General features: G+C 36.1%; 1 protein-coding gene across 12 annotated transcripts in view; it reads left to right on the top strand.

Moving 5' to 3' along the window:
• Nucleotides 1-17,332, top strand: part of LOC112050866 (obscurin) — a 129,068-nt gene that overhangs the window by 17,215 nt on the left and 94,521 nt on the right. For 6 of the 12 annotated variants that reach the window (XM_024089243.2, XM_024089247.2, XM_024089242.2 and 3 more), the window contains exon 3: nt 15,829-15,944. In XM_024089243.2, the coding sequence (XP_023945011.2) occupies nt 15,829-15,944 (116 nt within the window). Of the gene's footprint in view, nt 1-10,812; nt 15,582-15,828; nt 15,945-17,332 lie in introns of those variants that run through there. The other 6 variants (XM_024089235.2, XM_024089236.2, XM_024089233.2 and 3 more) reach the window with 4 other exon arrangements.

Below are 17,332 nucleotides of genomic sequence, written 5' to 3'. Positions count from 1 at the left end.
TGAAAAACTAAACTCTACGAAGTCCCGGGCGTCCGCTAGTACTCTATACGAGTATGTATATATGCATGTAGTTCAAAGTTGTTAATTTAAAATCCCAAACAGACACTTTTTTTATTTATTTGTATAGCAACAGCCAGTGTGGTTAAACACTAGTAAAAATAAAAAGTAGGTACAGCAGGTAGCACTCTCGTTTCCCAGAAGCCGGCGTATATTCTGCGGCGGTGGCGGCCCTGAACCAGATAAACTAACTACTAATAATATACACGCTGGAAATACCCTCGTTTTGTAACTTATTGACCTTTGCGCTGTCTGTTGTGTCTGGGCCCTGGGGTGTATAAAGAGACGGCTAGTTAGTTAATCTAGAACTTTTCCAACTTTTATAAACATTACAAACTGAACCAGCGAACGTTGTTAAGCTTTATACATTACTAGCCGACGCCCGCGACTTCGTCCGCGTGAAACTCGATGTAAACTTTCAACTACCCCTGTCTTACCCCTAACCTACCCCAACCCTACCCCTAGCCTACCCCTAGCCTACCCCTACACCTACCCTACTCCTAGCTACCCCTACCCTTCTTTTCTGGTTGATTTTTTACACCTTGTGTCCGAAAACCCAAATATCTTACGGAATCCTATTTTTTTCCAAAATAAAATTAAGTCTATGTTACTTGTGGATAATGTAGCTTTCGAATGGTGAAAGAATTTTAAAATCGGTCCAGTAGTTTTGAGCCTAGTCATTACAAGCAAACAAACAAACAAACATACAAACAAAGTTTTCCTCTTTAAAATATTAGTAGAAGTAGATATAGACTAGCTGACGCCCGCGACCTCAGTGTGGAAGTCAGTTTTTCACAAATCCCGCGGTAACCATGGATTTTTCCGGAATGAAAAGTAGCCTATGTGTTAATCCAGAGCAAAATCTATTTCTATTCCAAATTTCTGCCAAATTGCTTCAGTAACCGCAGCGTAAAAGAGGACCAAACATACTTACACACTTACACACTTACACACTTTCACAATTACACACAAACTTTCGCCTTTATAATATTGGTGTGATAGTGTGACTAGCTGACGCCACGCGGTTTTACCCGCGTGGTTCTCGTTCCCGTTGGAATACGGGGATAATATGTAGCCTATAGCCTTTCTTGATAAATAGGCTATATAACACTAAAAGAATTTTTCAGATTAGCGCGTTCAATCAAACAAACACACAAACAAACTCTTCAGCTTTATAATATTAGTATAGATTTATTTAGGGGGATGGTGAGATCCTAAGTTGAATTCTCAGCTAAATTGGCTCTTAAAAAAATTATTGTATTTTATTTTTATTCTTTACAAGTTAGCCCTTGACTACAATCTCACCTGATGGTAGGTGATGATGCAGTCTAAGATGGAAGCGGGCTAACTTGGTAGGAGGAGGATGAAAATCCACACACCTTTCGGTTTCTACACGGCATCGTACCGGAACGCTAAATTGCTTGGCGGTACGTCTTTGCCGGTAGGGTGGTAACTATCCACAGCCGAAGCCTCCCACCAGCCAGACCTGGACAAATTAAGAAAATCTCAATCTGCCCAGCCGGGGATCGAACCCAGGACCTCCGTTTTGTAAATCCACCGCCCATACCACTGCGCCACGGAGGCCGTCAAAAAGGCATCAACCCAGGGGCGTAGCTACCTCCGTCTCGGCCGTATCAATGATACGGTTCCTCCGGACTACGGGGGCCCCGTATCCCGTATCTTACGTGTCTCACTTCAGAAATTCATCATCATCATCATATCAGCCGATGGACGTCCACTGCAGGACATAGGCCTTTGGTAGGGACTTCCAAACATCACGATACTGAGCCGCCTGCATCCAGCGAATCCCTGCGACTCACTTGATGTCGTCAGTCCACCTGGTGGGGGGTCGGCCAACACTGCGCTTACTTAAATTAAAAAAAATAGAAATTTAGCCATTTTCTTTGTAAACAACAAATAAGATAGGATCAAAAAAAAAATAGTAAGTCACGACAAACATTTTGGCACCAATTTTACTATGTGGTAATTGAGTTAGGGGTAAATAAAAAACTAAAGAGATTTTTCGGGATTTGCCACTCATCTATTGGGCCCCCCCCAACTAATTTTGATACAGGGATTGATTGAATTTGATTCACTGCATCGACCGTGACAAGTTACCACTCAATAGGCAAAAACGTACTGTTAACCGATTTAGCGTTCAGGTATGGTGGTTAAATCGTGGTCGTCGCCTCCTTTTGTATGCCGGAGTAAATGCCCCCTTGCTACCACATCACTACGCCGCTGGGTAAAACCAAACACTTTTCTGTAAAATGTCACAAAAATGGACGAAATGCATCAAACGCGCCGCGTGGCAACATCAACAGACATCTTTCAGCATCACATAATATGTAGGGCGGGCAATAAATCCATAAACAAATTAAGAGGAATCCGAGCCGCGAGTTTTTTATGCGCCATCACTTACATCTGTCACATTAAAATATCATTCTCAAAATACCATTTGACAGTGCAAAGTGAAGTTCAGTTTATTTTGGTTCCGTTCTTTGAAACCGCACACCTGAGAGATGTATCCCTCCCGTGCATTGTAACCTTGATTGTGTGTTTGTTTACGGTTTAATACATCACATGCTTGTGATTTCTTACATTAGTTAACTAAGAAATGTACTTATACCGTATTCTACTAATATTTTAAACGCGAAAGTTCGTGTGGATAGCACTTTAACGCCGCAACTACTGAACCGATTTAGCTGAAATTTAAGACAAAGATAGATAACACCCGGGATTAACACATTGACTCTTTTAACACTATAACACTTTTATCCTGAAAAATCTATGATTTTTTGCGAGATTTGTGAAAAACTTAATTCCATGCGGACGAAGTGGCGGGCGTTCGCTAGTACCCCATACATTTACAAAATTTGATCAAAAAAATTTTTTTTATTATTTTTTGTAGGTAACTGTGAAAGGAACTAAAGCTACATTAGTTAAAGGTGGAGTTCATTACCTCCATGGTGCCATATTTGCATAGTTATTAAAACTATGCAAATATGGCACCTATATACCATTTAATATATATAGCCGTATACCTATACGGCTGGATGTTTATTGTTGACGGTACGGCAAGATTTGAACCACACATAAAACACAACACAACAGGACAACACAGTATAATAATAAATCTTTATTAATTAAGCCTTTTTATACACGTTCATTATTAATTAACTGGTAAAAACCGAAAAAAAGCAAAACAAACTAGTCGACATCTCTGCGACTCGCTTGATGTCGTCATACCTCTTAGTGGGGGGTCATTCCAGCACCTTGGGATCCCCAACGTCCATCGGCTCTTCGAAATATATGCCCCGCCCAATGCCACTTTAACTTCACGAATCGTTGAGCTGCCTTACATAAAAATTAGTACCTGTAAAATAATATTCATATTTTCGATTACAGCCACTCGGAAGAAAATAATCTTATAAGTCATTGCCGAAATAAGTTCATGCTGATACTTGACATGAACAAAGTAAGCCGTGACACATGAAACAGAAAGCCATTTGCTGTATAATAATTATTATAATCTACTAAATAAATAATTGTTCAATAATACAAAGTGATGCATCGAAATGTATCGCAGTGTATTGGATCGAATCCAAACTAATTATATGACCGTAAATCCATTAGGGACATGCCCTTCAGTGCTGATATAAATCAGAGGCAACGTAACGACTGTGACAAAATCCACGATTTATGTGATGCTTACATGTCCGGACACAATTTGAGACCTCAAAGGTACAGTGACACTGTTTACAACGCAAACTGGTCAACTTGCAATGCTCAATAGGCTCAAAGCTTTTGGGATAGGCTTATTATAGTGTTAATGATTATATTAATGATAAAAAAGCTTGGTGTTAAACAGTAATATACGACTGTGTGCTTAGTTTTATATACGTTTGTAAAATGGTGGTAAACAAAAAAAAACTTTGGCTGAGTTTGTTGTGGGCTCTTCTCGGACCAAGGCGCGTTTGGAACCCTCGTAAGTTCAGTTATAAGTTTTCGACTATTATTACCACCATTAGATTAAATTAAATTATGACATAATCTTGACCTTTCAAAAGTGCTTGTAAACTAAGCCAAATTATTGAAATAAATGAATTTTGACTTTGACTTTAAAGCCTCAGTAGAACAATGGTAAAGAACCCGGCCTCATAACCGAGAGGTCATGGTTCGATCCCCGCCCGCTGGACGAAGGAGTGGTTAAATCACACTAATATTATAAAGGCGAAAGTTTGTGTGTAAGTGAACAAACATACACATGTTTGTGCCTCCTTTGCGCTGCGGCTACTGAAGCGATTTGGCTGATATTTGGAATGGAAATAGATTTTACTCTCACTTTTCATCCCGGAAAAATCTATGGTTCCCGTACTTGCTCTCCGAGGCAATACAACGATTGTGTCATACCTCCTAACACAGTCTATTTCAACTTTTTGGAGGGGAATGGGTGTTTTGTTAAGAAAAAGTTTGATGCCTGAAAGAAATGGGTGTTACTTCTACATACAAGACAAGAAAACATGAGCTGTAAATTATAAATTGTTAGGAGTAGGTAGGTAAATTAGTACCTATATTTATTTAAAATAATCATCTTCTGAGTTGTTAAATTAAATAACAAATTCTGATGTCAAATAACTGATGACCATGATAATATAATGAATGAAAAAATTTTATTACTAACAAAAAAATAAGTAGGTAAACATTTGCCTACTTTTTTAAGAAACTTACCTACTTTCATAGAGCATCAATTTATCTCTACAATGTATAAACAAAAACCGCATTTGATGTGAACACATAGCTCATAAATTTCGCTAAACTTTTCATGTCTCTTTATCTAGGATATATTTTTCATGAAAACATGTGTCTTCATGAAAAAATATACCTCGACGACGTGTAAACACAATTGACAGAAATTGTTACTAAGATTTTGTTTGTTCGTAGAAATGGGGGTATAAATGGGGACACTGGATTTAAGTCTATTGACGTTTGTATTTAGGTCTGCTGTTTTTATAACTTGAAAATTTACTAATAATAACTGTAACATATATTTTTACATTTATCAGCATGTTTTAAAAGGTACATGTCATGGGACTGATCTTCTTTCTCTTTTCTGTAATTTGAACGTTTTGACCTTCAAGATACGATTGATGGATTTGATCGCTCGCTATACTTTCTCACTCCTAACACAGTCTTTCCGACTAACTGGAGGGAAGGGAATATTAGTCATACATACTTAAAAATATGCCAAATATTCATAGCATTGACTCAAGTGAAGATTATCAGAACAGTAAGTAATCGTGATGCCAAATACTAGAGCGCCTAAAGTGATGACAAAATGGAGACCACAGGTAAAAAGATTGATAGGAAGATCTAAAAAAATATGGCTACATTGCGTTAAAGAGGGCCTGCAAAAAATTGAAAAATTAGCTGCGTGGGAACAAAATGTAAAGAATAGAAATGAATGGAGAAAAATGGTAGAGTTGGTCAAGACCCACAAAGGGTTATAACGCCGAAGGAAATGAATGAATTATGATGTGGCTTTGAGTAAACAAATTTGAGGATCTGAACAGTATAATAATGAATACAATACAATACAATACAATACAATCCTTTATTTGCTGATACAGTTTACAAGGTCTTAACAAATAAATATAATCTGTTCTGTATCACGCCCGATTGGCATGCAAAATATTAGTTACATTTACAGTAAATATTATGTCATTCCAGAAATTACTTTTAATAATGAATAGAAGAACAATATTAATTAATTTGAAAAAAAAAGAAAATACAAATAAAAAAAAAATGAATCAAAAATCAATTTACATCATATTGTCAAAAGAATAAATTTATATTAAAATGTCAAAGCTAAAAATTCATTTATGTCATAAAACGCATTGTCCAGGAGAAACCTACGCAGATTATTTTTAAAACTAATTAAATTGTTCTCCTGTCTTATACGCTTTGGTAAGTTATTATATATTCTAATAATCATCATGCAGATGCTCTTATTTAGGAAAGCAGTGTGGTGGGGAGGAAACCGAAATCTATCTCTGCAACGCTCACGATTATGCCTTTGAAATAATCTGTCGTTCGTTCTCAGAAATAATGCGATTTCAAATATATATAGGGATGTCACAGTAAATATCTTTAATTTTTTAAAATAGGGTCTACAACTTTCCCTTTTCTGCAATCCACATATTGCTCTTATGCATCTTTTTTGTGCAACAAAGACATTTGTAATGTAGCTAGCGTTACCCCAGAAAACTATCCCATACCTCAGAATCGAAGCAACTTGGGCATGATATGCCACAAGTAAGGTTTTATTATCAACTTTCTTGGAAAGCATAAATAACATGTAAGAAAGCTGATTTAACCTAGAACACACATATTCAGTATGCGTTTTCCATGAAAAATGTTTGTCAATATTTAATCCTAAAAATTTTGTTTCATAAGTTTCGTCAATTACTTTGTCGAAATATTTAATGTTTAAATCATATGTGATATGGCTCCTTATATTCTGAAAATTCATTAGTTTTGTTTTATTAAAGTTTAACGTAAGCGTATTATCGTCCAACCAATTCATTATATCTAACAGACTGTCATTTATAGAATTCTCGTGTTCAGTAATGTTCCTATTTATATAGATCACAGTGCAATCATCCGCAAATAGCACCATGGGATGATTTGTTAAATTCGGTAGATCATTTATATATATCAGGAAGAGTAGTGGACCTAATACACTTCCTTGAGGTACGCCGCGAGTAACAGTTTTCTCTTTAGATAAATATTTAGTCTCAGTTCGCGTATTCATGTCGATTCTATCTATTAGTGTTATTTGTGTCCTATTTATGAGGTATGTTTTCAATAAATTTAGTGCATTGCCTCTAACTCCATATTTACTTAACTTCTAAAAATCTATCATCTTCTTGTCATAGAGTTCATATTATAATGATAAGATATAGAACAGTTTTATTTAAACACCTACATTCATAATATCAGCCGCTTTGATGAGAGACAAAGTAATACATACGGTTAGACGACAGATAAATATTTTTGTATATTAACATTTGCGATGACAGGTGAGTATTAAAAATAAAAAAATCTTAGAAGTTTACCTAGAAATAAACTGAATATCTCATGTATTTTTAGTAATCATTGATGGAACTGTGGACACGACCAACTCATTAAATCCGAGCTGAGAATTTATACTGAAAATTTCAGATATTTAATGGCCGAACTTGAACCCAAGACTTCGTCATTCGAAGTCACAGCATAACCACCAGCGAAACAGTTCTACTACTCCAACTTTTCTTCAACAAAAAAATATTTGGAGGTACGTGTGCAAAGTCAGGACGATTTGTTAGTATTACAGAGTAATGGTGCTTCAATGATTTGTGACTATTTTCCGCTGCGAAAAGAAAAATGGCGTAAAATATTTTCGCGAAATCGTTTTATGAGTTCATCTAAAAGAAAATGACTTGTCAATGTGCAAGAAAATATGCGCTCATTTCTCCAACATCATTATTTCTATCACTTGCTACTCTTGAGTCATGTTTAGAATGTATTCTGTTTTCAAAGAAATGATAAGGAAACTTTAAATATTGTGACAATTTTTGCCAAATTCACTCTGTAGTCGTTCCTTCATTACTGAAGATCGTGGTCCTGGTAAGATCCCAGCCTCCTGCGGGTCCACGCCTTCCATCGCCTTCTGTTGGTGGCCATCGCTGATATATAATAATAATAATAATAATAATTTATTTATTTCAGAATTACAAATCCATATATTGTTAGTATATTAGTAGGTTACATTTCCATCTTACTTATTAAATTAAATTAGTACAGTTAGTAAACATTGGATTTTTTTTTTTTTTTTGATAACATTTAAAAACAACAATCAAGTACGCCCTATAGCTATTTCCACACAATGGCCTAGAATTGGGCAGTCGGGCCTAGCAGACAATACCCTTAGGATGCCATTGGTGCTAGCACGTAATCTCTGTAGGAGAGACACCGCTTTTTTACGCCTTATTGCAAAAAAGTCATTTGTATGCGCGTCTGCGAACATTTTTGATGCGCTACAGCACCATGGCAGCCTCAACAGCATCCTAAAGGCATTGTTATACTGAAATATATATGATATAGTGTAGAAATTCGTCCCTTTATCCTCCTTCAGCTGGTCAGCCCATCGTGTTGGTGAGCGGCCCCTCGGTATTTTTTACTATAGTATAGCTACAAATATAAATTATTAAATAATGATTTCAAATGAACATACATTCCTTGATTTTACTTTGTCTATCTCTATGAACTTTTTTTTACTTTTTAAAGAGAAAATCTATTTAATATGATGTCCGATGAATTTGATGAATGAAGAATCTTTGGCTCAGCTTTTTAATCATAATTCATGTATTAACCAGGTATCTATTAAGAATACCCGCATCCAAATCAGACTATTTATTGATTAATTTTATATTTAACGAAAGAAGAAAGATTTTAAAAGTAATTATAGTTTTTTAATCCGCTTGATGCAGACGTACGTAAAAAAACATATGAATTTAACATATAAAGGCAAACTCTAAAAAAGGGCGTCTACTCGATAAATGATTTTTCTCCCATGATTAGTTTCAATGTTATTTAATTTAATGAACATCCTGAGAATTATTTTTGTAAAGTTTCTTAATATCATCACCCGCGTAGATCATACATGAATATAGGGAAATAGCAATATTACTTATATATGCTACTGTAGACTATATTTAGAAACTTTATTCTGACTACGCTCGACGAAGCTGAATTTCCTAACAAGTCAATAATTAGAAAAACTGACTACCTAACTCGCTCCTAGTCATCCACGATCCAAAAATTAGAATTTTTACATTTTTCTTTTCTGATTGATTTTAACTCAAAATCTATTTTTTGTGGGTCAGCCGTTTATTAGATGAAGGACGACTACCACTTACATAGACGCAGCGGTGTCTGGTCACCTGGTTTTTGTCCCACATTCGCTGAGGCGAACTTTCTCGACGCGTAGGTCGGTGCTCGATACAGGTAAATTGAAAACAAAGCCCGACACTGAAATAGCTTTCCTCAGCACTTGAAGAACATTGATTAGTGTACAGTTTAAAAAACAAAAACATTGTGAAATCAACAAAACAGATGCGGGATTCTGGTGGTTGTTTTTTACTTCTATGTAAGAATACCTACCGTATTTTTAACTTCCACTTGTTGAGTTAAAATTTACTTTCATACATCAAAATAATTTTTGATGTACTTAACTAAATATTTTCAACTAAGCGACGCTTCGCGGTTTCAATCACGTAGCTCTCGTTCCCGTGAGGATAGGGAGATGAAATATAGCTTATTATTTACAGATAATATGACTTTCTAGTGGTTAAAAAAATTTTTTAAATCGGTTAAGTAGATCCAGAGATTATCTCATACAACACCACAAACTTTACAATATTATTATAGGTTAATAACATAGTTATAATTGATTTATTTTGCTATTTTCCGCAAAAAACTGACAAATCCAAGCAGCAACCCAAGCCAGACCCAACAAAAAACCTACGTTTTACTCTGAAAGCGGCAAAAAATGCTAACTAATAGGTCACTTTTTGTTTTGCAAATAAATGAACTTTCATAAATAACGTCTGCTTCTATTCAATATTTAAAAAAAATAACACTTCGGATCAGTGATTGAAGTTTTTAGTCGTTTTTTATTATCAGTCTATTTAATTTTATGAAAGCCCGTAGCAATTTGCTACGCCATTCGTAGCTCTACGAATAAAACAGTGACAAAATAATTAATTGTTTACGTGTTCGCTTTGTTCTGCTTTATAAATATTTAATTATATTATTTTCATAATTACGCACTCTGTTTTCCAAGAGTAAATCGGCCGCTAGAGTTAATACCTCTTTATTTATTTCCTTACTTCCTTAATTTCATGTGACACATTTAAAGTTGGCCTGTCATCTCGCATTAGAGTAGCGAGGTGGGTATCTTGCCTTTGTTATAGTGCTCTATAGTGGCCCATCATAAATGCTGATAATGATGATACGCGTATCTGCAAAGTTTAAAGTGCATTACTTAAATATAACTCTACCAATATTCCTGTTTGCAGCAATGTAGTAAAAATTTGTCGATAAAGTAGTAACTAGCCAACCCTGAGTATATCCACCATGTCACATTATATTACAAAGTATACAATCTTTTGATCTGGAACATGATCCTCTTTTGAGCAAAGGTCTCATTAAAAAAACAATTGGTTTCGTCGTCACCTTTAGTTTTGTCTGTAAGTACATACTCCAACTAGTAATACTGGACTTTTCTTCAGATTTTACAAATAACTGGTATCTTTGTCCAGCTTGTGATAGGCTGGATAATACAAAGATACAGTTGAATATACGAATTTCCATTTATAAATTTCCATTTTCGAACATGTGCACAAAGTTTGCGAAAACACGAATTCAATTTCGCAAAGATATTTTCGAACAACGTTTGTGTATAAATATTTACGTTTCCAAAATAAACCGAAACACTTCGATTTCATAATGTTAGCTTTGATTTCGTTTTCCGTCGAGTGCTCTCTCGCTTTTTGTGGATAAACTGGATTTTGGAATCCGCTTTGTTGTTTTCATCACGGAATCGTGTCATATATTCGGCGTAAATAAATACGTCTCCCTTTATGATTATAAATAGACGCTAACCGGAACAGATGTACGGCTCACCGGCGCAGTCTCGAAGGTGCGAACCGACAGCCACCGTTAAGCCCTGCGCTTAGACCGCTCTCCCGCAGTCGTTCCGTAACCTCCGCAACCGAAGCACGCGCTTTCCGCTGCGATCAAATCGTTATTATATACTCAAACAGACGCGCACCAAGCCGGCTTTATTCGAGTTTGTAAACAAATAATATGACTACGTGATCGCGATGTCTTTCTGTAGAATCACCGGCCGCAGTCGGGGCTTGCCCAAGCCCAACTACTTCCCGCTTCTCGCGCCTATTTCGCCAGCCGACGCGAAGAGATGCTGCAGGATCACGGGGAAATCTTACGGATTGCCTTCCCACCATTACATTCCAGTGCTACTCATCACCCGCTCGGGCAAAACTAAGTGTAAAATAACCAACGTGTCCGGCGAACTTGGCCCGCACCATTATTCGCCCGAAATTAATTACGGAAACAGGAAACACGACATGCTCGCCGATTATAGGTATATATTCCCAGTGTTGGACGGCTCTACCGACGCTCAACGGGGCTTGATGGAAATGCTTTTGACGAAACAAGTGACCGATGACAAACGGTATGTTTACACGGTCCAAGAGAAGAAATGCAGTTTGGTTTTCTCCAGTAGAATGGAGGCTGCAGTTAGGGATGGCGATGTCAGAGATGTTATGCTCGCTAAAGACTCGGACACTTTACTTATCAAAACAAAACAGGGCCGTAGTGTTTCAATGGACTTTAAGGATTTTACCGAGGAAGTGGAAGTATACGAAGGTGAGGGACCGAGTGCCGAAGTTTTAAAACAAAGGGAGTTAGAAGAACTCGAAGACCGGAAAAAGAAAAGGAAACGTACCGCTGGTCTTTCGTCTATGAAAAAAATATTTGAAAATAAGGAAAAATTGGCAGAAGTACAGGAAATTGAAGAAGAAAGAATGAAACAAGATCGTGTGGCAAAGAAAGCTAAATTAGAAGAAACTAAGCATGAAAAGCACGATATCAAAAGTTTTTCTTGCAGTAATTTTGATCTTCATCATATGCGGTCAAAATCGAGTATTACTATGTGCAGTGGCGACTGGAGGGATCAAATGCATCCACTTCTTGAAACATGGGATTGGGATCTGTTTGAAAAAGAAGCAAATAATGAGATTTTAATTCCCAAAGTGACTAAAATTCCGTCGCCTATAAATATAACACCATATCACTGTGATACCGAAATACTTGAAGTGGAACGTTGTATTAGTGATGTATCAATTCCTCTTGATAATGTGCCTTGTGTGAATCCTTTGAAACTAATAAAGTCACGACCATCAGAATCAGTGCTAAATGCCGTTGCCGAGCTTTCTGAAGAACGTTTGATAGACACATCGAACATTATCGATAAATTACTAACCTGTGATAAAGTTGATATGCTTCCTGAATTAAATGATCTAACTGAGGTTGTTAAAAATATAAAGAAGGGTAAAAGGGAAAAAGTTGCAAAAATTTCAGGTTTGACGTTAGATATAAATAAAGCAAAGAAGTTCATTCCTGGTCAACATATAAATACACCTCAAGGTCTTGTTTTCGTGCCGGGTCAGACAGTGGAAACACCCACGGGTCCAACATTTGTCCCTGGACTCAGTGTTAATACGCCCGCAGGACCCGGCTTGATACCTGGACATATTATTAACAATGAAAATACTAATGAACCATTTTTCCTAGCTGGACAAGTTTTGCTCACAGAAAATGGGGATGAATTTGTATGTGGACAGACCATTAAAAATAAAGATGAAACTTATCGCTTCACAGAAGGACAAACTGTTTTATCTGAAGAAGGATTGAAATTTGTTCCTGGAAAAGTTATAAATGATGGATCAGAAGACGTGTTTGTTCCAGGTCAAACAATAATGACTCCAGATGGGGTTAAATTCATACCTGGACAAACAGTAACAGAAAATGGAAATATTGTTTTCACACCCGGTCAAAATGCAAAAATTAATAATGAATGGCAGTTTGTGCCAGGTCAAGTGGTACATCAAGATGATGAATTACAATTTGTCCCGGGAGCTACATTAGCTACGCCAAATGGATTGAAATTTATACCTGGTCAGACAGTCAATTCAAATGGAGAAACAATCTTTGTTCCTGGTATTAGTAAAATTGGGAGCAGTGGTCTAGAATTTATACCTGGAACAACAATAGATACAATCGATGGACCTAAATTTATTGAAGGTCAAGTTGTTAATACTGACTGTGGTGAGAAATTTGTCCCGGGCAAAACAATTGTCAAAGCTAATGGCCATGTAGAGTTTTCAGTTGCCAAGACGATAGAAGATATATCTTTCAGTGAGAGTACTCCAGTGGGGCTACCTATTGATATTAAAACATGTTCTTTATCAGAGGAATCTTTATATGTATTTGGCCATATGGTACAATCGAGTAAAGGTATTGAATTTTACCCAGGACCTAGAGCACCAACTTTAGATGGAAAAGTGGTTCCAGGACGTCTTGTTAAAAATGAAGCAAATCAATCGCGTTTCGTTCCAGGAATGATGGTGGAGGGAATTTTTGTTCCTGGACAAATAGTCTTTACAGAAAATGGAGAACAGTTTGTACCAGGCCAAGTTGTAGACACAACTGATGGACCTAAATTCGTCCCAGGCCAAGTAGTAAATACAAAAAGTGGACCCAAATTTGTACCGGGACAAACAATACATACAATTGATGGACCTAGATTTGTACCTGGACAAATTATTGAAACAAAGGCTGGTCCAACGTTCATACCTGGACAAGTTATATCAACGGAAGATGAAGGTTCTAGATTTGTTCCAGGGCAGGTAGTTGACACGGAGGAAGGGCCGAGATTTGTTCCTGGTAGAGTTATTGAAACCGATGATCAAGGAGTAACTTTTGTGCCCGGTCAAATAGTTCAGACGCCTGAAGGTCTCAAGTTTGTAGCTCCTGATCTAATAGAAGGTGAAGAAGGTCTTGAATTTTCTGTTCAAAGTTTTATCGTCACTCCGGAAGAACTAAAGCTATTAAAAGTCAAAACTAATCCCAATGATACATCATCTACTAAAGGGGAATTAACTATTGATAGAAAAATGTTAAGACAATTGTCAGAAGCTGGAATGTCGATTGGAAGACAAGTACCAACAGACTTACCTGCTATTAATGTCATATTGAATCATACAAAAAATGCAGAAGCCTTGAAAGCTTTCGTAACTGACTTTGGGTTGAAAGATGATGTAGCGAATCAACTCATGGAAGTAATCAAATCTATTATAGAAATGAGCTCACACTTGAAATCTGAAATTCACGTAAACCATAAAAACAATGGAATAATCACTGAAAACAAAAGAGGCAGAACGAGTAAAAAAAGGTTAGAAGTATTCAATTGTGACGATTTCAATGAAGACAAACAACATCATGCGCACCAGGAAAAAGTGAAAAATTCAATAGCAGCTGCTGTTTTGGCCGCGCTAGTTACAGCAGAGCAGTTTGAAGAAATTAATAACAACAATGGAAAGGAAAAATATCAGCATATTTTAAAATCTATTGATACTATATTAGGAAAAACAATCGACGTGGACTTTATAGCCGCTATGTATAAAATTCTTCAAACAGAAGAAAACAAAGAAATACTTTGTGAAGAAATACTTGAAAATACCACAAATTCAAAAGTGGAACTTATCAAAATTGCAATCAATAGTGCTCTAGACAAAGGTTCTTATACAGAAGAACAGATAATTGATAAGTTTAGCGACTTTCTTAGCAGTGAAAATCAAGTACTTGGACCAGCTTTTAAAAATATTTCCAAAAATGACACGAACTTATTACACCATGTTTTGAGCCGCATATCAGAATCAATATCATTTATTAAAACAGATCACGAGGCAGCAGAAACTTTGCAAAAAGCCATCGTATCTGCTGTACAGGAAACTAGTAGCAAGACTTTGGAAACTATTTTTGAAGACTCTGACAAAGAAACGTTGAAGGAAATAATTATACAATCAGTAGGACTTGCAAAAGTACTTGGATTAAGTGATGTGGCCAGAAGTTTACTCTGTGTATTGAATGACGATCAAAGTTTAACAAAAATAGAAAATGACGAAATGTGTGTCAATATCCTTAAAAGGTTAACTGTAATGAGGAAACTTGCAGAAAAGACTCCAAGTTTACATTCGGCCCTTCGAAAACTTGAAACAAATCCAGAACTTGCTCGCACAGATAAAAATGTTAGGGATTTGGTACGAGAGAGTGCTGCACTTATGATCGTTCCGGAAGAAGCTCCTTTAATGACATCTGCTGACATTCCTTTGAGCTTACTTCAACCTGAAAATAGCTTGGCTATGGAAGATTTTCTATTTCAGCGTAAAAATCTACCCGGTGCTTTATTGATAATGAAGAAGGGCTTACAAGCAGTTGTTCCTCGGGAAGCGAGTCGCGCTGTTCTAACTGGTCAGGTGGCTTATACAGTACTAGATGAAAATGGTATAAGACATTTTGAGCCAATGCACGTTTTCTCAGCCCTAAATCTTAGTCAACCCTCAGCTCACCGCTTCAGTATGTATAGTTGTCCAGTTCTAGATAATAATGACGAAGATCTTGAAACATTTAATGGATATTGCAATATAAGCAACAGCCAAATAATCACGAAATACACGAATACCGGTTATAGAAAATATAATGGTGTACTTCTGGATAGGGAGAATACCAGATCTAGAATGAATAGCCTAGACTATACACCCAGTTATAAACGATATCATTCCCCATCTTTGTCGAGTACAAGATCAAGATCTACATGTAGCAGAAGTCCGTCCAAGGTAATTTATAATTCGCGATTGATTTTATATTAAACATTCTATTATAAAATGAACTTCTTAAGGCTTCCTTATCCATTACGTCATGGAAGAGAATACTTACGTTTTCAAGAACGCGGTCTCTGCTTTATACCATACGATCCAGCAAACTTCAGTCATGAAACAATTATTATTGTAGATTGTCGGCCCTATCAGCTCAATTACTGATAAAACAGGCTATATATTTACCAAATCTCTTCTTTTGTTGCAGGTGGACGACATCGTGGTAGCGACATCAGACTACACAGCATCGGCTGATGATGAAGTCTCCTTAAAAGCGGGAGACATTGTTGAGGTTCTCGACACCAAAGCTTCTGCCGGATCAAAGTGAGTATATTCATTTATTTTTACACTTACTTTGCCTTAATTGAAAGTTTCTGCACAAACAAACTCGCCATTGGAATCAGTTCTTTTGTGATTGAATCAGAGATTGTGACATTGAGATTTCAAAAACATTTTAAAGTTTCCTCTAAAAGTAGTTTTGTTTTGCTTTGGACAAAATCAAAACAAAAGCACAACAGTTTGTATAGATTGCAATTTAGATCAATAATTGTTAAATATTATTATAACGATGATATTTTTTACACAACATCAACACTTCCCACTAATTCCAGTGACGAGTTTATCATAGAAAAGTTCATATTCTTCTACAACAGTAAGTACAGTGTGCATGAGCCTTGCACAATCGTGCCCTATTTGATGTAATACATAAACGTATATTTAACTCGGACGGACGTGCGTTGTGAAACTGGAGTTACTTGCGCTTTTTAACTGCACACCGAGAATAGCACCATCGCACGGTTACATTGCACAAGTCATTTCATATTAACACAAATCCACTATAATATATCATCGTGGTTACGAGCAAAGCATTTAGAACTAAATTTACTACCGCTACAAACTTACTTCTAACTGAAAAAGCTGAGCTAAATATAAATGCGTTATTACAGTAGGCATCACAAATTAATTGATATTTAATTCACTTTATTTACGATACAATTGATTAATTTTATGTGGACACATAAATACAGTTCCAAAATATAGTTTTACTAGTGATCTGATTTCTTCTGTGGACACCTGGATTCTCTATGCCATTTAGTTCGTAACACACTGGAAACCACAAAATGTAACTTCAGTATTGATACGAGTAGTTGTTGTAAGAAATAGTCTCTGAATTAACATAATTGTAAATATTTAATTTTCTCTTTAGTAAATATCGGTTTACTTATAACAGACTCATTCTGGAATAAATTAAATATTTTATTCTCCATTTACCTTATCTCTATCTATAATACGAATGTTTTAATGTAGATCGATCGTTAAAATTGTGTCGAATTATTTCAATTTTCTGTATTAAATTTCTCTTGCAGTTATCTTAGTGTATAACTTTAATCTAGGGCTTACACTTTGTAAGCACGACCTTTATATCTCTTAATTAATCTGAAGCTTTAAAAAAATAATATTTGTCTAAAATCCAAATGAAAATTTAATTTCATTGCACAACGCGGCGTGTTTTCCAAGTTTTTGATTTACTCGCAGCCTTGTTATGACACGCTCGTAAATTACCACAGTATGTGTAAAGTGCTCAATCAAAATTGAACAAGCCGAGGTGAATGTTTTACAGATTTACGGCTAACTATATTTATCCGTAGGTATATGAACCCCCACAAATTTTAGATTCCCAGAATTCATTACCATTGTAATATTATACAAAA

Source organism: Bicyclus anynana, chromosome 1 (genome assembly GCF_947172395.1).
Source record: "Bicyclus anynana chromosome 1, ilBicAnyn1.1, whole genome shotgun sequence".
NCBI lineage: Eukaryota > Metazoa > Arthropoda > Insecta > Lepidoptera > Nymphalidae > Bicyclus > Bicyclus anynana.
Note: the sequence above shows the minus strand (reverse complement) of the source record. Positions and strands in the feature narration are given on the sequence as shown.